Source organism: Vigna umbellata, chromosome 1 (genome assembly GCF_029865625.1).
Source record: "Vigna umbellata cultivar VRB3 chromosome 1, Vumbellata_1.0, whole genome shotgun sequence".
NCBI classification, from domain to species: domain Eukaryota; kingdom Viridiplantae; phylum Streptophyta; class Magnoliopsida; order Fabales; family Fabaceae; genus Vigna; species Vigna umbellata.
Window position 1 is genome coordinate 105,383,183 of NC_142165.1, and position 26,511 is coordinate 105,409,693.

General features: G+C 30.8%; 2 protein-coding genes and 1 pseudogene across 2 annotated transcripts; all 3 read right to left on the reverse strand.

Annotated features, from left to right (window-relative positions):
• Nucleotides 1–749: 749 nt before the first annotated feature.
• Nucleotides 750–11,859, reverse strand: LOC124828539 (ARM repeat superfamily protein). Its single transcript, XM_047301860.2, has 18 exons — nt 11,288–11,859; nt 9,433–9,952; nt 9,082–9,342; nt 8,541–8,632; nt 7,917–8,126; nt 7,453–7,845; nt 5,929–6,107; nt 5,688–5,781; nt 5,543–5,599; nt 5,045–5,182; nt 4,887–4,946; nt 3,752–3,865; nt 3,430–3,591; nt 3,204–3,332; nt 2,987–3,088; nt 2,835–2,914; nt 1,973–2,104; nt 750–1,614 (listed from the first exon to the last, which is right to left on the reverse strand). Exons 1-18 carry the CDS (start codon nt 11,795–11,797, stop codon nt 1,026–1,028), a joined length of 3,822 nt encoding a protein of 1,273 aa, XP_047157816.1. The 5' UTR covers nt 11,798–11,859; the 3' UTR covers nt 750–1,025.
• A 3,728-nt stretch (nt 11,860–15,587) lies between these two features.
• LOC124828556 (pectinesterase inhibitor 3 pseudogene) lies at nt 15,588–16,505 on the reverse strand (annotated as a pseudogene).
• An 8,606-nt stretch (nt 16,506–25,111) lies between these two features.
• On the reverse strand, nt 25,112–25,955 carry LOC124828559 (uncharacterized). Its single transcript, XM_047301890.2, has one exon. The coding sequence runs from the start codon at nt 25,890–25,892 to the stop codon at nt 25,368–25,370; it is 525 nt and encodes a 174-aa protein (XP_047157846.1). The 5' UTR covers nt 25,893–25,955; the 3' UTR covers nt 25,112–25,367.
• Between the last annotated feature and the right edge of the window lie 556 nt (nt 25,956–26,511).

Here is a 26,511-nt window from a genome sequence, read left to right on the forward strand (position 1 = left end):
TCTTTTTAATTTAATTTAATTTTGCAACTGACACTATTTAATCTTTTTATCAAATACCTTTTTCTTAAATTTTTAAGTTCTCATTTTCCATTATTTTCTTTAAATTACTAAAATATTAAACTTTACGAAAATAATAATTAGTTCCTTTTCATTAAGTTGTAATTTTAAACCTTACAAAATCATTTAAATTTTATCAAATTCAACTGAACTTGGCTTTCAAAATTTCAAAAGGATTTCTTATATTAAATCTATTATAAGTATTATTGATTTTAGCCAGAAGATAATTTACTAATATTTGTCTTCAAAAACAAAAATACTTCATTCGTTTAAAACAAAAGTGGAGGGAATAAAATTGTATGAAATCAGTTTTTCAAAAATTTCTCTAGACATTAATCTTGTTTGCTGTACCACTGGCTCGACGATTAATCCATAAAAAATATAATACTAAACTATATACACGTTCGAAAATCTGTAATTTTATCATTCTTTCACATTTTGAGAACACTAAATATATCAAACCACCTCAAAAGGTAAATTTTAAATTACACGGATAGGGTAAATTGTAAATTACTTGGACACTTTTGTAACAACAACGAAAAGCATAAACAGAATGTTATCGATGGCAAAATGTAAGTAGAAGAGATGCATGGATGCTGAAAGGAAAGTAGGATGGATCATAAATTTTAACTTAATTTGGAATGTTAATATTTTTCATTAGACTACAAGCAATCGAGCAATTGTAACCCGACTTATCGCAAAAAATATAACATTTTTTTTTTGTCAATTCAAAAGATAAAAATATTATTTTCATGGATAATTCCACACTCAGCCTGGGCTATTGTAAAACAATTTAAGAGCACTACAATTTGTATCACAGAAAACAGCAACCCCAAAGCCTGCTTCTCTTTCTCATAAAATAAAGAATGAAAACAAAACAACATTCTTTTTAAGTTTAACTGATATACAGCACAGGGAGCTTCAAAATTGGCATAATGCGAATGCATTACGATAATCTCAACCTACGCTCATGCGGCCTTTTTATTTCCTTTGTTGCCTTTGTTTTGAGTCCTTTTTCGCTTCATATTCTGTAGGGACAGTGCACTGGAGGCACTTTTTCCTTCAAGTTTCTTGGTCATCTTTACAACACTAGCCATACCTTTTCTTGCGGCAGCCCGCTGCTGTGGCCGCCGACTCATCATTTTCCGATCAAGTGGCCAATATGCATACGGCTCAAGTTTGTCCTTTTTCTTAACATCTCCACCTGCCTTTTTACTACCATATTCCTTCCCTGTGTAGGCCCAGCCAGAATCTGATGTTTTTCTCCGTTTCTGGCCTTTAGTTCCAGATTTTGCAGACAGGTGACTATCAGGCTCACTCCTAGAATCAAAATCATCATCCTCACGTTTTTTCTTCCTCCGTTCCCCTTCCTCACGGATAATCAGCCGTCCTTCTGAATCTACCTCCATCCCATCATCTAACCTAGACTTTCTTTTTAGATGCTCTGACGTTTTAAGAGCTGATCTTGTTTTCTGCCGATCAAGCAAATCGAGTGGCTCATCATCAGATTCGTCTGACAAGTGCTCCGGCAAATTCTTCCTCAGCCTGATATTGGACCTAGATACAGATGACTCAGTCATAATTGATTTTCAGATAGAAAGCTTTTGGCTAAGGCTAGGTTCTATATTACTTATCTTCAGATGGTTAAGAGTGGAGATGGCAAAAAAAAATTCAGTATACGGGAAAAATCTACATTGAATACTAATCGGGTACTTTAACAGATAAAATAAGTAGAGAAATTAAATTTTCAAACTTATACTGTGCAGTTCAACTTATTTAAATTTCTTTTTCAGAAAAACTAAATTTATTTGTACTGATATTTTATATGCAATTTTATTTGGATTATACTTTAAGGTTAAATTTTTATTCGAGTTTATACACGAGAAGAATGAAAAAGTTAAAAGTTACAGCTTACCTAAATGAAGATGCTGATGATTTCGGATGTAAGGAAGCTTTGCCACCTCTAGAAATCAAGTGTTCTGCTTCGCTATTGCCACTATCCCCATCAAAATCTGAAAAAATCTTTGTATGATTCCACATGCTTTGCCTGAAAAGTAAATAAATTATTGGTTTTATGCAACGATTATAGACATGTCTTGCAATTCAAACATTGCACGAAATTCACAACAATAAAATGATCAGGGTTTCAAGAGTTAAAGATGTTAAAATCAGAAGACTAATCATGCAACTCAACTTCAACTAAAACCCAACTATTAGAAAAACTCATTTAACAGGTAGTTTTTTGAGAGGTGCCAAAAGTATGTCCTTTTAAAATGATTGTGCATCCGAGGATTGCTGGTGGATCAATCTTAAAATCTTTAGAATCCAAATTTAATTTATGGATACAAAAAATACAAGTTTACGTGAGTTAGATACATAAAGACCTTAGTTATGAATTCTACACTAGCATTTCTTTTTCCATTGGTTTTTCTCACTGTTCTCAGATCATCGACACTGTTCTGCCCTTTTGTTTTCTTACAGCAGATGTTATCACCGACACTATGGCTGTCATAAATTTGGGTATTTTTTATTTTGAAAATTTAGATATGTACTGCATAAATTACAACTTTATATCTAAACTTCAGTATAGTGGCCCATTTAGGGTGAACTGCACCACTATTTGGGATTAAGTAACCCCAAAAAGATCTATATGTGTGTGTGTGTAAGATGCTAGAGAACAAAGAAGAAAGGGATTGGATATTGAGTGTGGGATTTTAACTGTTGTCTTCTTTCTAATAATGGATATATATATATATATATATATATATGGTTGTTACCTGGATGTAGTTGCTTTTGAATAGTGAGATTTAGTTTCTTCAGATTTAACACTTCGATTTCTCTCTTTCCGCTCCTTGATCTGTTAAAAAAAGGATTCAAATTTCTGGGAAACTTCTATAATAAATTATTGCCAGAATGACATTCAACCGACCTTGCGTATATTGGAGAGAAGTTTTATATGCTCATCAGGCATGACAGCTTTAACAGCCTCCAGCCCACACTTCGAGACAAGCATTCCCAAAAGAAGTTTAACCTGAAAACGATGGGAATATCACAGTTTACAATATGAACAATAGTAGTTTCAATTGTGAAACTGCGGTCATCCAAAAAAAAGTATCCAGAAAAAATCAAGTGAGACGCAAAACCACCTTTGCCTTGAAATGATTTTTTGAGTTGTCTTGCCACTTCAATAGACCTTCCACCATGCTTTTCAAGTGTGTTTGCAACCCTTCAGCTTGTGATTTGGCTACTAATACCTTTAAAAAACCAAGATTGGCCTACAGAATGATGTGACCAAGCACATTTAATTAGTGGTTCTAGAAAATAACATAGGCAGCAATGCATTTAACTTACTAAATAGACAACGAAACAAACCTTGATTATCTCTCTATTATTACTCCGCAACAGAGCAAGTGTGCCAGGGAGCAATTTCAAAGCAGTTAAAACAAGATCAGAGAACTCATAAGCCAAACGGGCTAAACCTTTGGCTGCGGCACTTATCATATGCGGAGTTTCACCAGCAAAGTGTCCAGCAACCTAAGCTCACAAAAGCATAAAATCAAATTACTCGATGTGGGCAAAACATATAGATGGTATAGTATTGAATAATTAAGTTCAAATATTCTAAAATCAAGCCAAATTGGTTTACATCAGTTAATCAATGAAGATAAAAAACAACTTTAAATTGGATATTTACCATCTGAAAAAAATTATTCAAGTTTTCTCTGTTTCCACCTCTCTCCTCATCCCCAAAGGCACGGGCAATTTCAACAAGAATCTCATAAGCCCTGTTCCTGGTTTTTTTGTTCGCCTGCAAGGGTACTCTTTAAAATTTAGTAACAAACCTCAAGAAGAAAAGCTACGAAGCTACAGCAAGTAAATGTAGTGCCCATGCCGAGCATCTTGTGATTCTTCGTCCACATATAATGCACACAACAGTTCAAATCATACAAAATCAGCCATGACGAATCGTAAGCATTGTATTGTATGAGTATGTATATAAATGGTCAAGACCACAAAAGATATACTAAAGATGTACAGACAAAAAGCAATAGGTTAAATACGTAGAATACATACAATAGATAAACAAAACAAACACAAGTAGAAATTAAAGTTTGAATTTTAAACGCTATAAGCAATGAAAACAGTGGCTTTAGGGACTCTTTACATTTAAGAAATAATAGACAAAATTTATCGGAACATTATGCAACAGCCCGTCAACATTGAATTGGAGCACATTACATAAATATATAACCCATAGTAATAAAATAGTATATGCAAATAAAACAAACGCCAACCATATGTGAAAGCGTTACAAATCCTACGACATTTGAAAAAATCCTTCCAGAATGATTCTGATCTGAACTACTATTACCCCAAGCTATTTATACATGACCGAAATATGTTGCGCTATGATACATAAACGCAAATGCATTACGTGATACCAGTTGCTAGAGACTAATAGTAGATCCCATGATGAAATCCAACACTGCTTCGCATAAACTTCAACTTATCTTTTCCTATCCCCACACCCACATGGTAGGTTGTATACTTAAGCCCCAGACTCCACCAAACAAAAACATAAAAAAATGCTGTTTTAGGAGCCTTAAAATTGGTCAGCTAAAACGCAAAAAATAATTAGACAATCAAAAAGCAGCAGCCATGTTACATGTCTTATAGAGGAAACATGAACACCAACACTACAAGGTTTTGCTGCAAGTCCCCAGTTGACTCTTCATATCGAATCTTATTCCATCCAAACATATAATAGTTTCCAGCATTGAAACTAAAACTGTACTTCTAAAAACCTTCCACAATTAATATAACAATACCTCTTTAAGAGCAAGTATAATTTCGGTAAGGAAAATGTCTCGCCAGTGCTCCAGGTTATCCTACAGGCAGTACAAAGTTTCAGATTATTTCTACTTATACAAGAGTACATGTCAATAGTCTACCAAAAACATAGAAGCAACAGTCGTGCATGGAATACCTTTGACTTCGAGACATGAACAACCAAGAAATAAAGGCAATCAAGTCTATGTCGTTTGGCAGAAAAATGACATGGAAGAATTTCAACCATAGTTCCAAGCAGCTCCTCAAACTTTAATGAAACAAAACTATCTGAGCTCTGTCAAGAATGATCAAAAGAGAAAACTGTAAGCACAAATATTTACCAACATGACACTAGCTCTACAGTAAAATCATCAACTTCTAAAATTAATTTGTGGGGCTCCAAGAAACTCTATAGTAATGACATCGTTGATGATCCCTTAAAGATAAAGATAAAGAATTAAGCCGAATTAATAGAACACAATCAACTATAGATCCTGACAATATGCATATACAGGGCAACAACGGTTATGGAAGAGCATTTTAGCAAGGAAGTAGTACCAAGAATACTGAAACGAAAAACATTACATTAAAAAGGAATTAATTTGAAACTTCTAAGTTCACTGGAAAATAAAATAAAATGAAGGAAAAAAAATACCTTAAGAATGATTGAAAGTACTTTGTATGCCTTCTTCTGCATGACACCTTCAACATCCTGCAAATAATAATCAATATAATCATCCTTTCCTGTTAGAAAAAGGTGATTGGAAAATTCCTTACAGTGCTTTATATCACAGTCATACCTGAAATGCTGGCTTTATTGCTTCAAATAATAGAGCAATATCTTCAGCATCTAAACCAGGCAACAGTGAAACTGCTAAATCAAGAAGCTGTGCCCTGGGATAAAAAAAATATATGAAATAAATGCAGAAACTCAATAAATAAAATAATTTAAGTAAAATAGACATGTGACAGAAAAAATAAAGTTTACAACTTCGTAAATAATCACAAGGCAAGGTGGAAGAAATAGATGATTATAAGCACCTTAAAATTGATGGAGACAAATTGTTTGATGCATCATCAATCTGCATAGAATGAGAATTTGTGGAGCTTCCTACTTTTCTGGCTTTCTGAGTGATTTTATAAAGCTTCACCATTTTTTCCTTGAACAAATTCCTTACGTCTGCTTTATCTGCTATAGAAGCAACATCACCAATTGTACACTGTACATGAAAGCAAGATCAACACTATTAACTTCTTGTACACGTTTAAATGTAAAAAGAAGAGAATCAATTCAAACAGTATACCACGGAAAATTCTTCTTTCTCATAACTTACCTATATATGTGTATGAATGACAATATTCTACGTACTATTTTACCAGAGGGGAATATTTTACTGGAAATATTGCCCCGTACATCAAAGACAACACTTGGAATTCAAGGTAGCTATCTTTCAATTTAAAAAGGTCCAACAAATGGAAATGGAAGCCCACACAATAAAATATTGAAAGAATACACTAAATTCTAACAATCACAATCACTCTTCTTAATACAGTAAATTACATAAATTACCCAAGGTTTTAGTAAATTACACAAACTCCCCGTGCTTGCATTACATTTACAGAAACCTGCCGTTACATAAGAGAACGAAGTGCACGTTTTCAAACAACAAATAAAGGTGACTGTACAAGTAGAATAAACAAGGAGTTTGTGTAATATCACAAAAATTTAGGAGAGGCTAGTGTAATTAACATCTGTGAGCCCTAGTTGTCTCAAGATTCTTCAGCTAATCTATCTATGCAATATCAACCTACAACAAGTAAAATAACAAGCTTTGTTATTATTTTATTAGGTATTCAATTTTTTACAACTGGCTCGTGCAAGAATTGTTTTATCTCCAATAAATTGACAACTGAAGAGCTGAAACTTGAAAATGCACTTCTACAGCCTTTTGTTTTTGCCATTGAGAACTAACTATTAGTATAACTTAATGAGTTCTACAAGACTTTGTGATCACTATTCAGTTGCCAGTCAAAGATGAATATAAATAAAAGGAGTACACATGTCCCCCCCCCCCCCCCACACACACACACACATATACTTAAACCATGAGTTAACCATAGTGCCAGTCACATGAAAGAATTCATACAATAATCCAGATACAGAACAGTGTCTAAATCAAAAACAGCTTATGACATAATTTCTTTGACAACTATCTACATAAACTGTCTGCATCTTCTCTACTCCAACATACTGATTGACACAGGACAATTAAGTGTCTCAACCAATTTATAGATAATAAGTAAATCTAATCTAATGACATTACATAACAAAATCGGTATCAAATATGGAGTTATAATGAAGCTTAAGACATATCTTGTGAATAATAAAGGATTAATATCAATTACATAACTAGGAAATAAAAATCATGGAAGAAAAACGAAAATAGAGACCACCAACATATACAGAACAAAAAACTCTAACTACATGTTGTGTTAGGCAAGATTTGCATTCTATTCAACTATAGTAAATTGCAGAACCATTCCTAATTATTTAAATTTGAGTACCTGCAAACAACCACCATCATCTTTCGTAGATTTAAGGAATACTTCTGATAAATCTTTTAACCAGTTCTTTGCAGATGATTTCAGTACATATAAATTGTCTGTTGCAACCTGTTGTGAATAGTGAACTTGTTCTTTGGCCATATCCTCACCAATATAACCCTTGTGTTCTAAATCCAAAATATTGTTTTGCTGAATCAGAAGTCGCAAGCTAGTGCATATTATTCCACGAATATCAGGTTCTTCTTTCATCTTACTACGCAAATGTTTCTCTAGATTCATGAAACTTTTAGCAGTGTCTGAAGGATAATTGCAAAATGAAGGCAGCAAAGACCACAACGAGTATGCAATTGCATCTGCATTCCTTGATGACACCATCAATCCTTGCTTCTCAAGCTGCATGCATAAATAAGTTAACACTGTGATTTAATATAACACTGCACCTTTTTTAGAAAAAACAAATATACCTTTTGAGCCTTCTCCCTCATACGCTTGATCATTACCAGAATTTCTTCAGTAAAATAATGTAAAGGTGCACCAACAATATAATGTTTTAGAATTGGAAAAAGCCAGACATTTGCATCAGATAAATCTTCAGCTTCCAAATTCAGAGGTACAAAGGACAACAGAGTTGCAGGTCCCATTGCTACTAGAGCTGCTCCAAAGCATTCGTGCAGCTGCAATCATAAAATGTAAAAATATCAGGAACATCATAGACAGAAAAAGTAAAAAAGAACAGACAAGTTCCACATCCCCAAAATAATAATATTGATTAAGGAACCAAGAAAAAGTAATACACTAAACTTCTTCAAAAATAATTGAACATAAAAAAACTCAATTGTACAGCTTGGAGCAACTACACTCTGTTACCAGTTAAACACATGCATCATGCATCAACAACACTAAATGTCCCAGTAGATTACATTTAGCAAGGGATGAACACAGATTTGTCACCTAGAACACCAGGTTCACAATCACTACCTAATTGCTTTTGAATCTCCAAAATCATCATAATATAATTCAAAATACATGCAAAATTGTAAGCTCTGTATAAACATGGCTAAGAAAAAAAATGATAACGAAGACGAGACCTGTTTCCTAAATGGAAAATCTTCATCTGGAAGCTTCTGCACTTCTTCCATGTTCTTTAGTATCCCTCTCATAAAATAAGGCGACTGGTTTCCTGTATTGAACATAAACTCATATGTTAGCATCAAGCCATCCATACCAAGATTTCTTTATCGGATAATATTAAAAAATTCATGAAATGAGACCAAATCAAGTTTTACACAATTTAACTAAACTGCAAAAAAATAATGCATGTCACCAATGGCCAACAAAAAATTAATAGTTAAAAAATCAAATATATAGCGTAGCTATGAGAAAGATATCTATAATCAATTATTGTTACAATCTGTTATATGAAAAAAAATTGCTTGTATATGTTATGTGACAACAGATTATAAGATAGTCTATTTCAATAAACAAAATGTCTAATAAATTACATTTTTCATAGTTAAATTAAAAATAAAAAGGTATCAAACTATTTGTCATAATTTGTTTTGTATTATAACAAGAAATAAAATAGATTTTTCCTTTAGTTCCCCAAAATAATATCATTCAAATACGCACCTAGTTTCTGAAACATAGCTGAAACAACTTGGAATACTCTATCCCAGACTGCAGTGTAGTGATAATCAAACAAGCTCTCAACAGTTGCACAAATTCTTTCAATGATGGTTGGTGCTGATCTCCTCGATTCTTTGTTTTCACTCAAACTGATCTGTTCCACTCCCTGTTTAATCAAGCTTTCATCAATACAAGAACATATCATGCTCTTGAGTGCATCAGTGGCTGCATATACAGCCTCTTCATGTTCAGATGCCAAAATATCTGCATTTTTCAGAAGGAGTATACCACTTTCATAATTGCCTTCTGACAATATCTACAAAATCCAAAAGCACAGCAGAATTCACATCTTACCTTTAAGGGTATTAAAGACAGTGGGAAGCTTGACAACACATATTTGTCGGTTAAGAGAATAAACTTTATTCATTCCAGCATCAAGCAAGCGAGCAGTAAATGTTAATCTGTCTCCAGACATTTTATTTGATTCCGTAGAACGGGCCAATGTGTTTAACAACTCAAGTAGCGCTTCAGGGGAAACTTCTGACAATGGATAGTGACAGAGAAAACTCAGACCATCTGTAATGCGCCTTGTGACTAGGGGTTGATGCAGATCCAAGAGATATTTGAAGTAATTAAGAATGCTGGTCTTAGATTTCCGTGACAAAAAAGGAAGACAATCTTTCAAGGCATCAAGAATATACAGAATCTGCTGAGCTTCCTTAGTTCCTTCACCAGTACTTGCATTTGCTCCACCAACAAGCAATATAAACCTTTCAAGTAGGCCTGTGACTCCCTCGCTTGCAGACGCCAATAGTGAAGAATTTTGAAAGTTTAACAAGACATCACGGTGACACAAATGTGATTGCTTTCTGACCTGTGCATAGATATAGTTAGCACACAGAGATTCGAGCATATTTCACAATACAGCAAACATTGCACTTCCTTAGTCAACACCCAAAGAAGTCATATAGAAAACAAAACAAAAGTAATGTGACCATCCTTCAAAATATCAAATTACGTGTTCTGATTGTATTGGATTTATACTCCAGAAAATGATTGATTCATCTAGGAGGTAAGTTTTTTCCACTAACAGGCCTTGTGTTCTCTACTTCATAACATGCTTTAGGTCCTCCCTTTTTATTTTGCAATTTTAAATATTTCTTGTTATGGCTATTAGGTGCAAGCAATGAGTAAACCAAGCAGGTATTTAATGGTTAGTGCTTCCTTATGGGGAAAAATTAAACAGATTCATGCTCTCTCTCTCTCTCTATAAACCAGGCAGTAAAGTCAGAGCAACAAAAACAATAGCAAGAATCCAAGCAATCAAATTTTGCTACCTAGAGCAAATTTGACTGTTATAATAATAGTTATAGTTATAAATAACAAATGAACTCATAGTGCCTGCTGACAAAGGCCATTTGTTGTTGATTACATAATGTACTGTTATAAACACTCAAATTTGTACCAAAAAAATTTGGTTTACAAAGCTTTGGGCCCTCCATCAATTATCTTAAAAGGGTATTATGTAGGAAATTTAGGATCTACTATACTTTGTTAGGAGACCCGTCATAAATAGAAAATTCCAAATCATAAACCACCATAAACTACTAATACTTTTCTATGTTCATTTCTTCGTGTGGCTGCAAGTTTGCAAATCACCCAGGTCCTATAGCAAGTGACTTAACTTTAACAAGGAAAATACGAAGCCAAAATTATTCCACCGCAGACCATTATAACAGTTATCAGAACCTACTCTTCCTCTGTCATCACTGAATAGCCCTCAATCACCAGAGCCATCTCACTAGAAATGACTTGTTTTCCTTATGTTTTTTAAACTTCTTGAAAAGAATGTCATGACAGCGAATATCACTTACAAGGATGAGCAAAGACAGCTATTCCTGAGCTTGAATTAACTAGAATGATAATGTGTTGGAGAGTGATCAGTTACATTAAACTCTAACCTTAGCTCATTTTGGAAAAACATACTGCTGCTTTTGCTCTGGAAAGATTTTACTAATAATTTTCACCCATCAAACAGAACATGTAAAGAAAGTAATTGTATGCTAATTAAAAATAATTTCAGAAGCAAATGATCGCACAAACATTTATCTTATTAGCAAATTTTTAAGATTATTTTATAATTCCAAAAAACATAACAGGAATGCCTATAACATACTCCAGAGTCAGGTTCTAAAAAATGAATAAGTACCTTTGGTCTTGCATCCGTAAGGAATCCTAACAAGACATTGAATAAGGGAGACACGTCAGACCAGTCCACGCTTTCCTTAGCAATCAACAAATGTGAGAGGCACTTCAATCCGGAAACAATAGCGCTCTCCGATGCGGACGGAGATCGGAGAACTCGCAGAAGGCTCTCGGACAATGGCTGTTCCTGCAGACTCTCCTTCTTCAACAGGACGCGGGGGACTCTGGGGATGGCAAGTGAGAGAACGGTGAGAAGCGCGTCGATGATATGGCTGGAGGGATTGGATTCAGACGTGAATTTGTCAAGGGAAAGACGTGCAGCACAGAAGTAGGCAAACGGAGTGGAGGGTTTGTTGTTGTCTTTGAGCTCCTGCGACATGGCGCCGATGACAGCGCAGAGGCGCTGGTGGCTTTCCTCCGATGAGTTGCCAAAACGAGAGATGATTGAATTGCACAAATCATCGTCGCCTTCGTCTGTGCAAAATGCAGGTTCCTCCATTTCAAGGCCTTCCATGGTCGATTAGGTGATAAAACCCTAGCAAGCTTGCTCCCAAGGTTTATTATCAGTGTAAGCACCCAGACAATAAGAAAATACCTAAACTGATTCATAGTATTGTTAATAACTCTAATTCTTAGGCGGCAAATATTGGGCCTATAGGCCCAGTCCACTGCATGGATTCACTGTTAAATATTATTATTAACATTCCCTTAAAACATATTACTGTACACACATATTATGACCATTTTATTGTTATCATAATAAAAAATATTATAATTATTAAAATATAAGATCGTATTTTTAATTAAATAGTTAATTAAATTTAAAATAAATAATTATGAAATACAAAATAATAAAATAAATTGTATTAATTAAAATATAACCCTTGTGTAAAATTGATTATAAAGTAAGTATAAAACACAGTTTTAATTTTTATATTGTTTTTTCAAACTTGCATTATGTTCAGTTGTTTCTTAGGAAGTCTTTATTTTATTAATTTTACCAAAAATTATAATGATTTTAACTCATTTTTTATTCCAAGTATTATTACCAGTATTTTTGAGAAACATTAAGGAGAGTTAATGCATTTGAGATTTTAGACATACTTTTTAGAATAGTTCTCAAAACAGGTAATCCGGCTCGGCGTATTATGGGTTGGTCACTTAGTGAGTCAATCAAACCCGGCTCACTTATTAATAAGTTGAAAAAATTTGAACGCGGTCCGACTTACCACGGGTTGGTGGGTTAAACGGGTTGACTCACGGGTTCATTTAATTATAAAAATTTTTAAAATAAAAAATTATAATTTTTGTAATACCTATGAAAAATATTTACCTTAATAGTAACAATTTTATGTTTATGTAAAAATAAAATGTGGAAAGCTAAATAAGAAATTTTGGTAACTTAAATGGTAGAAATTGTGGTGATTTTAAGAACATGGGTTCAAATTCTTTTCTACCTTTTTGTTTAAAAAAAATTAAAATAGTGATAGTGGATAAGCACTCCACGTTTGTCATTAGTGAGGAATCAGATATGTCAAGTGGTGATTAAAATATTAATATAATAAAATAATTAAAAAATTGTTAAATAGTCAAATTATTTTGTAACGCCCCCGCAAATGCATTTTGGTGATATGAGTAGCCAAATCAATCCTTTTAACTTATTCTCTAACTATATAGTCTCATACCTATAAAGTCTCTAGATCTCTCTCATTCTGGTGTATGTTCGATTCATCCATGTGTCCCTTCCACTGGAAGCCTGCTAGGAGTCGCTCCTTGTCTGTGTCCCTTGCACTTCGTGCCTCTTGCACCTCAGTGCCCAGGTGTCACAATTTTTTTTTAATTCAAATCTAAATAAATGTCACACTAAAATATGTTAAACTCGAAAGACAATTTAAAATAAATAAAAAGTATCATACAATAAAAAACATGTACAAAAGGCAAACAGATAAGTTTTTAATATTCATAATTTTTGTATCACTTATCCATTTATAATATTAGAGTATTGAATAGATAAATCTACAATATTTTTCTCTCTTGAAACATTTTCTTTTTTATCACCATCTACAATATAATAAAGAAAACGATAACTAATAATATTGAAAGATAAATTAATAAATAATTAAATTAAATTAAATTAGGTGGGTTGGTGAACCAACCCAGCTCACCACTGGTACAACCCGGTGAGTTGGGTTCTAAGTGAGCTGGCTTGAAAACTAGCCCGCATAAAAAAGTTACACTTTTTTCAAATCCAACCTGACTCAAACCCGCGGTAAGTTGGGTTGGCTTGCGGATTACAATCCATTTTGACAGCACTAGGTTTTAGAGAAAATACGTTTCTCACGTGATGGGTGAATTGGTGGAAGGCTTCCCTCGTGCTTCCATAGCTTTTCAACTTAGTTTCTTCATTTTTGTATCTTCTTTCTATTTCATTCATGTGTAACTACATTTTTTTTTGTCAAGATTAGACATTATCTTTGTTGTGTTTTAACATTAGTATTTTACTTTTATGCTTTTTTGTGTATACCACTCATAACCATAATTTTTTTTAGCACTTTGTTTGTGATTGAAAAACACTTTCATTGTATTGACTTTAGTTAAAACCCCGATGAATCATGTATCACATAATTAGTTATGATTTTATTCGACATCTTTTAATCATTGAGCTTGAAGCAAGTTATTTTGTTGAGTCACATAAGAATTTTTCACTTGAAAAAAATAGGATTTTAGATAAATTTGAAGGTTGACTTAATGTCGAAAGCTAAATATTTGATTTGATATGTTCAATTATGTATAATCTCAATATTTTGATTCTTTTGCACAAACTCAACTTGATAATTCACTTTTTTGTTGTATATAAATTTAACTTATTAATTAACTTATTTTTTGTATTTTAGTATATTAATTACTTATCAAAATTTCATAGTCAACTTTATATTAAAAGTGTATATAGTTAAATTAGTCTATATAGTACAAAATTGTATACTTTACTATTGCTAAATTTATTGAAAAAAAAAGGATACTTAAACTTTTTATTTTATTATTAATGTAAGGGAAAAGTTGCAAACGTATCAAACTATAGACATTTTTAACACGATTTTGTTACATTCTTGAAACTAAAATCATATATTATCACTTGATTTAAGCACACTTAAAAAAACAAGAATAAACTATGATAAGGGTTGAGTGGTGGCGGTGATACTAACACAGAAGCTCCTCTAGGACGTCAATGGAGGTCCAACAACAATTGTTTTTCGATGTTTCGAATGGAGAGAAACATAAACGAGACATACAACAATGATGAACGAGGAAAACAAACAATGATATTGAAACCAAGTACGAGAAAAAAAAAATTTGAACAAAAAAGATAAAAAAAAGCACACACTTTCGATAAAAACTGATACTACACAATAGTATCGTGTTTTTATTTTTAAAGTTTAATTCAAATTTGATACTTCATCTATTATCCATCCATCCCATATTATACTGCTTTAAATATTTACGAAATTATCATCATATTTTTTATTATATTATTTTGTTAATAAGTTACGTTATATCTCGTGGTTATATCCACGTTTTGCATAATAGTGTATATTCATCATAATTATTTTTAGTTGGACCCATATTAGTCAACAAGGTTACTCTTGAATTCTGACTTGTGCCATTCACATGACAAGCCAATTTAAATATTCTACAATGCATCGCTAGTCAGCACTTAAGGATTATAGTAACACTTTCACATGTGCCACATTTATTAAGAGATGTGTATAGATCGCATCGCATCCATATAACACAAGTCACGTGATTAAACTTTCATAGATTTGCATGAAAGTACGAGTATGCATTATCTACTGAGAAAAGTTGCGGGTTAAATAATTTATTAGCTTAAGACGATCTAATTATTTACTATTTCAAAATATGTTTAGAGAAGGAAATTTATATTTATGTATACTAAATCGTAAAGAAATTATAAATACTATTTTAACTCTATTTGGTTTGTCGAATTTAATTAAGAAAGTATTTAAATTAACAATTCTTTCACATGTAATTTTTTATGTTTTCCTTAACCTGTTTTGGATAAGCTTTTATTTTTCACTAGTTTTTGTAGTAAACTAAAATTTTATGCTAGCTATTTTTCCTGTAATATGTTTTATTTTCTTCAATTTATATAAGTTATAGTAGATTTAATAATTGAAATGTGCTAAATGAAAGTTGGAAGCTTGAGCAGGTTAGAAGAAAGAAGCGAAAATAAAATAATAATAATAAGGTAAGCAGTATAGAAAATAAAAATTATTACATATTTTACATTAATAAGAAAACCGAGTCAAGCCATGTTATATTAGTAACAGTATAATTCACACGTTCATTACTTAGCAGAAAACCAATACCAAAGCTTATACTGCAAACAGATCCTTACTACTTATACAGGTGCTTGCGTGTTTGAAAAAAAAAAACGCTTAAACGTGGTTTCTACCTTCTAACATCTTTCCAAACACACTCTTCAGATATTCATACCTAAGAACCGTGATGAACGGACAGGATCAGTTCCCGGAATTGGCGCGAGGCTTCCCCGTGACGCTGTCAGCGAGACGGCTGATGAGGTAAAGCGCGTTGCTGGTGAACATGGAAACGTCCGTGACTCTTTGCTTGAGCTCTAACTTCATATTCCAGGCGGCGGCGGCGACAGCGTTAAAGCCGGAGATGCAAGTGTCGCCGTTGGTGAGGGCGGCGCTGGTCCAGGTCTGGACGTTGCTCATCTGCCACTGGAAGGTGTTGTCGCGGAGGTGCTGCAACTCGTACAGCGTCTTGCTCAATTCTCTCACCGAATCGGATATCTGCTGCACGCAGTCACTCACCGCAACTCGCTGCCTCAGTTCGAAACCCTGCGATGCAGCCTTTAGCGCCCAAAGGTAGGCGGAGAGACCGCGCGTACGGGCAAGACTAGCTCTGACGGCGGCCTGGGCAAGGTCGAGGGGCTTGGCGGCGGTGTTGGAAAGGTTGGAGAGGGTTTGCACGCATAGAGCGGGGTACCTGGCCTGCGCGCATGATGTACGAAGTGGATCTGGTGGTGGCCTTGCCGCGGCGGCGCGTGGTGGAGACAACAAGAGGAGGAAGAGCGTGAAGGCGACAGTGGAAATTGGTTGCGTTTGCATGTTTGTTATATATGGAAAAGAAAACAAACAGAAGAAGGGGTGGGAGAATGTGAGTGTTAAGGGGTTCTGTAGAAGATGGGTGGCACATTGTGTAAGGAAAACGAAGGTGGTATTTATAGGACAAACTCTAATGATGTCGGAGTCAATTGTAAGTCTTGAATTTGATGGTTTAATTAATTTAATGGCTATTTGGATTCTAAAATATAAATTATTATTGTTAGCACATTCTTTTCGTATATTATATTATGTATATAATTTTTTTTATAGCGAGCAATTAAGAAAGAAATAATTATAATAATGTTAATAAGTTATACTAATGCAGAAATGGTGTCGATAGTCCGAAAAAACAGTCATTTTACACTCTAATATTGATCAGTGCTATTTTCCCAACAAAATTGTCGCCACATAAGAGTTAAATATATCATATAAAATTAAATCAGGATTCAAAAATTGTTATAACAAATTTATTTTGGATAGAAGATGAAAAAAACTTCTCAATTATTTGCAACCGCGATCAATATCTAGGTTTTCGTGAGTGGTAAATTTCCTTTTGTTTACGTAAACTCATCTTAAGTTTGACCTAAGACGACAGTCAGATAATAATGTTTAATTAGTATCAAAATAAGATAAAAATAAAAACATAACACATAGGGTATGAAAAAAATTATTAGATCCAAGTAGGGACTTATTTAAGAAAATGAAATGTCGAGACACCCTTCAACTTGTGTGGTTTTTTTAACAGGGGGCATGCATGACTAACATTTAATTATAAATATATGTGGGATAAAGTATTGCTTCCTCGGATGAAGCATTTAAAAAACAACTTAAAGAGAGTGTCACGTAGATGCTATATTATTTGAATATAATTTTAAATCAATGCCGACAAATTATTAATTTTTATTTATGAAATATACTGAAAATAATTTTAAATGTTGTTATAATATATTTCTTGTTTTCTCAGTTATAAAAATAAAAATAAATAAAATTTTGATATTTTAAATTGATTAAACTTACTCAATTTTTTTTTTATATGAATTCGATAGTATTTAGTTTATGTACAACGTTATCTTTTGTTGCTTCCATTGTTTTTTTTTTTTTCCGCCTAACAAAAACAAAAGGAGGTCAACGATTTTGAGTCTCACGAAATAAATGCAGCGTGCCAGCTAAAAGACAGTCCTGATGCCAAGTGGTAGATGGTCAACAGAGATTTAGTACATTCTACAAAAATTATTGAGATTAATATTATGTTATTTCCTTCCATTCCTTAAATACCGGAAGATTTGTTATATATGCTAAAAACACACTTTCTTGCACGTGTTTACTTCAAGTCATTGGTAAGAGTGTTCATCGAAGAAAGAGTATTTATTTTTATTTTAATATAACTTTGAATAATTAAATTAAATAAATGTAAAACTAAAATCGTTGAAATTATTTTTGAGTCTTTGACGTATGAATAAAGTAAGATAGCTAATGCCTATCCTTACCATTGAATATAAAATTTTTCAGACAATAATGTTAACAACGTAGTTGTTGAAATTTACGATTCCTAATGCCCTATCCAGAATATTTATAAATTTTAGTTTTTGCACATTTAACTTGTAACTTACAAGGCATACATGATTATTTATATATTATTATAGTTATGGATTATCTGTTTCTGATTATTGATTCTGTGATTATTTATTTTAATATTATCATTATATTAAAATGGGATGTAAAAACATTTAATGTGTATTTATACCTAGCAACACTAATTTCTACTTGTTTTTTCTATATATATTTAGCGTTCCTGGTGTTTAGTATTTTAAATAGAGACATTTTCATTTTGTTTTTATTAAATGATTGAGATTAATATTAAGACTGTTCGAATTATAAATATTTAAGTTAAACTTTAACAGTAAAGATAGTAATATACGATCACGATGTCCATAATACACTGTCCTATCAATTTGATAAGAAAAATGTAGATATATTAGACATTTTTAATCATAGCAATTACATTTCCAATAGTATAATTAAAAATATAACTCATATTGAAGAATTTAATTGTTTAATTTTATTAAACTAAATACAAAATAAGTTAATCACACCCCTATTAATAAGCCATAACAATAGATTTATTTAATATACTCCTAATCAGATGTCAATATGTAAAAATAAGGATTAAGGATTCTATTCACATAAGGATACAATTTGTTAAGTATATTTTTGTGACAAGTGTGTACTTTTATAATAATACTATGTGACAAGTGCACAATTTAAAAAAAAAAGGTTGTCTGTAAGATTGTGTTCATCAACTTTGGAGAAGTAACTTATATTAGTTTAGTCAACCATGCACTATTAACTCCATTACGTAGTTTATAGTCTTCCAAATTAAACAATTTACAACCTTCAAATGGGTGTTTAATTATAGTTGAACAATGTACCAGAATAGTCCAATTAAAGTATGGTTGATAAGTTTTTTATTATTTAAAAAATACTTTAAAGGTCAAATTCTAAATAAATAAGTCTCATTCTTTTTACAATGACTAAACTTATTTGACAAAATTATTTTGTTTATAAATAGAAATGTTAACATAAATAATTAATTTTTAAAATCATCAAAAGTTTTTCTTTTAATTTACAAAATGTATTAGAAAATGAACAAAATAAAAAAGAATCTCCTTGGACAAGGATTAATACAATTTAATTGTCATTTGTTAAAAATTCCATTTTTATATTTAAATAAAATATAAATTAAATATTATACACGTGGCAGTAAGGATTCCGATAAAAGTGCAACACAAATTAACGATTTTGTTATAAAGATATTAAGTTATATAAGAATACAATTAAATCATATAGTTAGCTTATATGCTTGGCTAATAATGTCTAAATAGCTTTGTAAAATAATATGAGAATTTGTCTATCAAATATTATTTTGAACTAATAATATTATCTACTTTCATATTAAAAGATTCATTTTTTAGAAAAATGTGTTAGACAAAATTTACATTAATTAAAAATATAATCAAATCATACTACAAATAAATGTACACATCATTAATTACAAATTGAATTTAATTTAATTTATTTTTCAATAGATTTATTGGGATAAATGAAACATGAGATGAAGATAAATTAAGCAAGTCAATTGTGGGGATATACTTTATACTGTTTGCATCATCAAACTGCATGCATTTCTTATCATGATACTTAAGGTCAATTTTAGAGTATTTTTTTAATTGTAATTTCTGATAACTCTTAGGTGAAGTAGAAGTGACTCTTGCAGATTTTTGTGCATATAATATATATAATTGAAGTTCACACAATAGTATTAAAGATTTGGTACTTATATATATATATATATATATATATATATATATATATATATTGGTAAGAACTTGGTATCTATTTTTTTCTGAAAATTTTAAGATTAAGATATTATCATTCTTATTAAACATGATGATAGAAATTAACAAATTTTAGAAGAGTAATGATGTACTTAATTTGGTCAACTCTTCCATAGTGATAAATAACAATTGGTCAAACTCTAAGATACCCACTAACTCAATCATGTAATAGTTTACCATCTTTCAAACCATGTGTTTGTTATGATAAAATAATTTACAACCTTTCAAAGAACTACTTTTAGTTTAACAATCTACTAGTCCAATTATTAAAATACGATTTGATTTTTTATTATTTAAAAAATATTTTAAAGGTTAATGTAAAAGGTAAAAATATTTTTCTTACAATAATTAAATTTAATTGACAAAAATTTGTTGTTTATGAACACAGATATTAACATAAATATTTTCTTTTTCAAAATCATAAAAAAAGATTTTTAATTTATAAGATGAATTAAAAAAAACAAATTAAAACATCTTCTTCGACAATGATTAGGATGATTTACATTTTTAATTTATAAGATGAATTAAAAAAAAAACAAATTAAAACATCTTCTTCGACAATGATTAGGATGATTTACATTTTTAATTTATAAGATGAATTAAAAAAAAACAAATTAAAACATCTTCTTCGACAATGATTAGGATGATTTACTTGTTATATACGTTAAGAATTTCACTTAATTGTATTCAAATAAATTTAAATTAAATGTTTTATTGCATAAATATAATGTTAGAGATATTAAGTTATATAAAATATAATCAGTAGTAGATAAATATATATAAGTTTTATTTTATAAGTTAGTTTATGTTTGTCTATTGTATAATAACAAACTTTGTAAAATAATATATGTAATACTAAAGTTTTACATAATATTTGATGGTATATATTATATTATTGAACTATAATACCACGCATCAGTTTTTAAGAATATGTGTTGAAAATTTCAGATCATTTAAAGATGTTACTAAAAATTTTAATACATTTGATACAAAGACAAATGAAACATCAACCCATATAAGAATGGTACTAACACATCAAGATTTTTTTTTTTTAATTGTCAATAAGTAATTGAAGTCAATACAAAATACAACAGTATTAAAAAAATTGACATTTTTTTATATGTAAACATAACCACATGTCATAAATTTGTCAAAGAATAAATTTTGTTTTAATAGTCATATTGTTTTAGAGAATTTGCCACATCACCCAAATTTATAATTATTTTACTAATTATTATCTACATCAATAATAAAAAAATACCAAAATCCTCACATGAGACTCTAATTATTATTATATACATCGATAATAGAAGATAACAAAATCACATTTTATCATTCAAACATTTATTTTCTTGATTACTGACAGGGAAAAGAGTGAAAATAATCCAATGTTTAAATCTTAAATTCAAGAAAAGAAAAAAAAAGTGGCATTTAAAGTAAAAAAAGTGTTTTTTAATAAGATAACCACATGTTCTTGATCAGTAGAAAAATAAAATAAAATTGGTGAAAAAACATTTATAACATATGAATTCTTAAATAACTTGAACTAAAAGGCACGAGTATTTGCATTAAACCACACCACTCACCAATAATAATATTTGATTGTGGTGAGAGGTAATTGAAGAACCCACATATTCTAACCCATAAAAGTCAAAGTACAGTGTTAGAGTTGCTGTTCAGTCTTACTACATTTGTTTTTTCAATTTTATTTAATAATGTATTTTTTTTTCTCACACATCCATATATAATACCATACAAGATGAGTATAATTTTCACAATGCAAATTAGTTTTACGATATTAAAAATTAACATTAATTCAAATTATGAGAAATTTTCCCAAGACCTTCATTTTTAGACATTGTCCACAAGAAATATCTTTAACAATTTATTTGAGTAACTTAACCTAGTCGTATATATCCTATATCACTATAAACAAAGGGTGTTGCTCCCTTCACCTCCACAGCCTTCTCCCTCCATCTCCCCAATTATCTTTAATTCCAATTATATTCTTAAAGTTAAATTTTTTTTTTGTATTATTTTATTATTTTAATATTTTAATATTTAAATATAAACTAATATAAATATACATTATCAAAATACATTAAAAAGATATTCAAAAATAATAAATCAAAATATTAAAATATCTAATAAAATAATAACAGAAACATAAAATTAAAACAAAGCTTAAACGGATGACATCCTTCAACGGATGTCAACATCCGTTTAAGGCGAAACGGATGTCGACATCCCTTTTGCCTTAAACGGATGTTGACATCCGTTGAAGGATGTCATCCGTTTAGGCTTCGTTTTCATTTTACGTTGTAGGGTTAAAGGATTATTGGAAAGATTATTGGAAGGATTATTGGAAGGGTTTAGGGTTTAGGATTATTGAAAGGATTATGACTACGTACTTGGAGAGGAACCACGACAAGCACATTACACCACAAACGCACTGCACCACGTACTGAAAGCAAGAGGAAGATTGCTTGATAATTCTTTTCACGATCACTGAGCTTTGCAGAAAAATATTTTACTCATACAAGGAACTACGTAGGTTATCAGTGAAATATGTTATAAATGAGTAAAATTAAAAAACAATAATTCTAAAAATAAAATTTTACTGAGGGGCAAAATAGTAAAGGGGAGGTGGAGGGAGAAGGCTGTGGTGGTGGAGGGAGCAACACCCATAAACAAAATACTACCTATAATATATTTTGGGCCTTAGTGAGTTGGGCCTAAGAGCAAGAGTGAGTTAGGCCTACCATTCATACTACAAACTATACCTATATCACAACATTGATAGGAAATAAGAAGAAAAAAACATTCTGGTGATCAATTATCTATCCTTTTATTTTAGACAAGGATTATTTTTTAACTAAAACTAAATTATATATATATATATATATATATATAAAATAAAAATAAGAAAAAAACTTGATATGAAAATTATTTTATAAATTAACTCATGTAATAAATAATCCGAACTTATAGAAAGTTAGCTTAGTTTAATTTGATTGTGCTTTCCTGAAACTACTTTTAAAAAGATTATCTAAAAAATCTTATACAGTTAAGATAAAATAAAGCAATGTTAAGAGTTAAAAACCCGTGTTATTTAACTTTATTTTAATTTTATTTCTATTTAAAAATATAAAAATATACCTTGTGGACCAAATGGCAATTTCGTTCCACTGTCAGATGAATGAACGGCTGTGGTGCAGAACTAACATGTGTGATTGGACAAACGAGTCTTTATAAATAAAAATAAAATTATAAATTTTTATGACATTTTTATATATAAATTATTTATAAGTTATAAACCAAACAAAAAACGGAGAAGGATGTATGAAATATACTGATTCAATCTTTTCAACCACTCTTTCCATTTGAGGTGTCTGGTGACATCAATGTTTTTAAACAAAATATGTGTTACACTCAATCTAGTTTCATGTAACAGAAAATAACTATTGAAAAGGCGTACATATAAAAGTACACAATCGGTGGAATTTGTCGTTTATGTGTGTATTTGTACGTCCAACATTCTCCAACCTCTTTTTTCTTAATAATTTTGTTTCATGGTCTGTGTGAGAGAGACTGGTCCCAAAGCCATCACCTCACAAACTCACTGACTAAAATAATATTAACTATATAACTATTATTATAGGTAGAACCTATTAAATATATATTTTATTAAAAGTTATATATATAGTTTAATTCTTCTAAAAATTAATTATTTTCTGTGATCACATCACTTTAAAGTCAATAAATTGTTGAGGATTGATAATAAAAGTGAAATATAATTTTAGATTATTTTTCTTTGCAACAAAAGTTTAAAGTTGGTTTAGTGATCTTATCCAACAAGACAGTAAAAATATGAAATTTGAATTTTAACTACAATTAAAAATGATTAATTAATGCTTATATATATATATATATATATATATATATATATATATATATATTATGTTACTGTAGTTATATAAATCAATTCAATAAGTAGTTTATAAAGACTATTAATAAAGTTTTACATTTAAAAAAATAATAGTTTATTATGTTGCTCTATTTTATTTTAAAATATAAATAAATATTTGTGATCATCTCACTTGTTTATAGATATATTCTTTATATATTTTCAAGCTAAAAATGATATAACAGTATTTGATGATTAAATTAAAAGATACTAAAAAAATGTGATATAAGTGTTTCCGACCATGTTTAGATAAGCTTTTCTCATCAAAATTCATGAGAGAAAAAAATAAAATTGAATTAGGATTAGTCTATTAACATATTAAAATTAGTCTATAAACAAATGAGAGAAGATTTCCAATTACCGGTTTGCAACACTTATTATTTCATTTGTTTAGTTACTTAGTTTGCTTATTATATTTGCTTCATCGTATTTACAAATATGATTTCAAGTTGGATTTTTAAAATAAATCATTTAAAAGATTTACATATTTATAAATATAATTTTTTAAAATAAAATTGATTTTTATCATAATATTATATATTTAAAAAATCATAATTTTTGGGAAATTTTTATCATCTGGATAAATCCGAGTGAAACCTTTTTTAGGGTTTTGATTTTATCATTGTATAAATAACTAAGATAACAAAACTTCTGAATAGTTTAAGGGCAATTATTGTATGTGTTGGTATATTCTCAAAATGATTGAGAATATTACTCAATTCTGGAATCCTATTACCAACCACAGCAACTTTACATAGTCACCACTTCAATCTTTCACATACTTCTAACACTCATTAATAAGCAAACCCATTGGTTGTCAGTGAATGAGAATTTACACTGTTTTTTGCTGAGCTATTTCCAAGATGAATAAACAAATTATAATTAAGATAGAACAAAAATACATATACGCACGTACATGTAAATTAACCAACGTTGGTATTTCCTCTAAATAAAAATTAATAGTGGGTTTATTGTATACATCTTAAAAAGAGTAAATAGAGAACTTAACTTTTATTTTTATTTGGAAAATTAATTGATTTACGTGGTTGATAGATGGAGTAGAGGAACTTATATTTTTATTTATCTCTTTTTCAGTTTTTATAAAATCGATAAAATTACATTTTCAATACTTTTTCCCTTTATTTTCCTACGTACTTATACCTTACAAAATAATTAAACATTAAAATAATTTTGTAATTGTTTTTTTTATATTATTAAATCCTAGTATTTCAAGATCAATTCAATACTTTATATATACATCAGAAATAAATCAGTCCTTTTGGCTGTAACTTCATCAAAACATAACACGTCCTTGGTAGTTCTTGTATGGGGATCAAACAAAGGATCCATGAAACAAACTAACTCTGATATAAACATAGGATGGATGAAACATAGGGAAAGTAAACTTGCTTTTTAACATTTGTGTTTTAAATAACCATACATAGTCATAATTCTCCAAACCACTACACTACTATCATATATACATACTGAATTATACTGGTAATAATAATAATTATAATTCAGCAGCACCACACATGCATCTAAACTAATATCCAATATTCTATGCTGATGTTATTACCGGAGAAGAACACAGTGTTTGCTGTCTCTTCTGCTACCAAAACTGAACCCACCATCCCAAAACCGCACAACGCCGCCGTTAAGCGCCGCTAAATTTTGACACGTGTACCACCCTTTCTCGTTTTCTCCCATTCTCATCCTTAACAATCTTTCCCAGTTCTCCCACCATTCTCCTCCTCCGTCAATCTCCTCCCACTCCTCCGTCACCGTCTCCTCGTTCTCGCGTTGTCTCTCACCCTCGTAGTACAAGCTAAACTTCCCCTTCCTCACTCCGTCGACGTCGACGTCAGGCCCATTACCAACCACAGTTGGACTCCGAACACACGGTGGAACCGTGACAGCAACCGGGTCGGACTCATCCAGAATGGGGTGATCGGGCGGTGGGAGAAATTCTGACTTGGTTGGTGGGATCCTCCAGAAAGTAACGGCTAGCCATGTCCAGAAATTGTTGATGAGAGTGATGAAACCGAATGTTAGATAGTTGAAGGCTTGAGCCTCCAGAGGAGAAACAACCTTGCTCATGGTGTGTGTGTGTGTGTGTGAGAGAGAGAGAGAGAGAGAGGTTGAAATGAACACGAATGAGAAATGTGGTGAAGATTGATTATTATATGACGTAAATGGTTGGAGAATGGGATCTTACATAAGATGCTCCGAATCGACACCTAAGATGCTTCTTCAATTATGGTACAGTACATCCCATCACATATCCCAAAAATATCAAACTATTAGCAATAAAATAATGACACCTTGGACTTTCGCTGAGGTATATGTAAGTCTAACATTTCATGCTATGTTTTTACTGGGCGAACATTTCAAGGTACAATAACATCATATTTACTCTTTTTTTTTCTTCTCAAAATTCAATTAATAATATTAAATTTATCTACTCAATTTTTCCGGTACTCTAACGTTTTCCAAGAAAGCATCTTTTCGTGTTAATTTATAAACAGAATAATAAAAGCAAGTTTTCCATTTCTTAAAATTAATCTCTTCAATTTTTCTTCTATGAAAATGAATGCCATTTATTATTTGTGAATTAACAAATTAAAAATAATAAATCACTTAAAACAGTGTCTTATAACTAAGGAACAATGTAGTATTTTCAGACAGACTTAAATAAGTTTTGGATTAATCAATTACA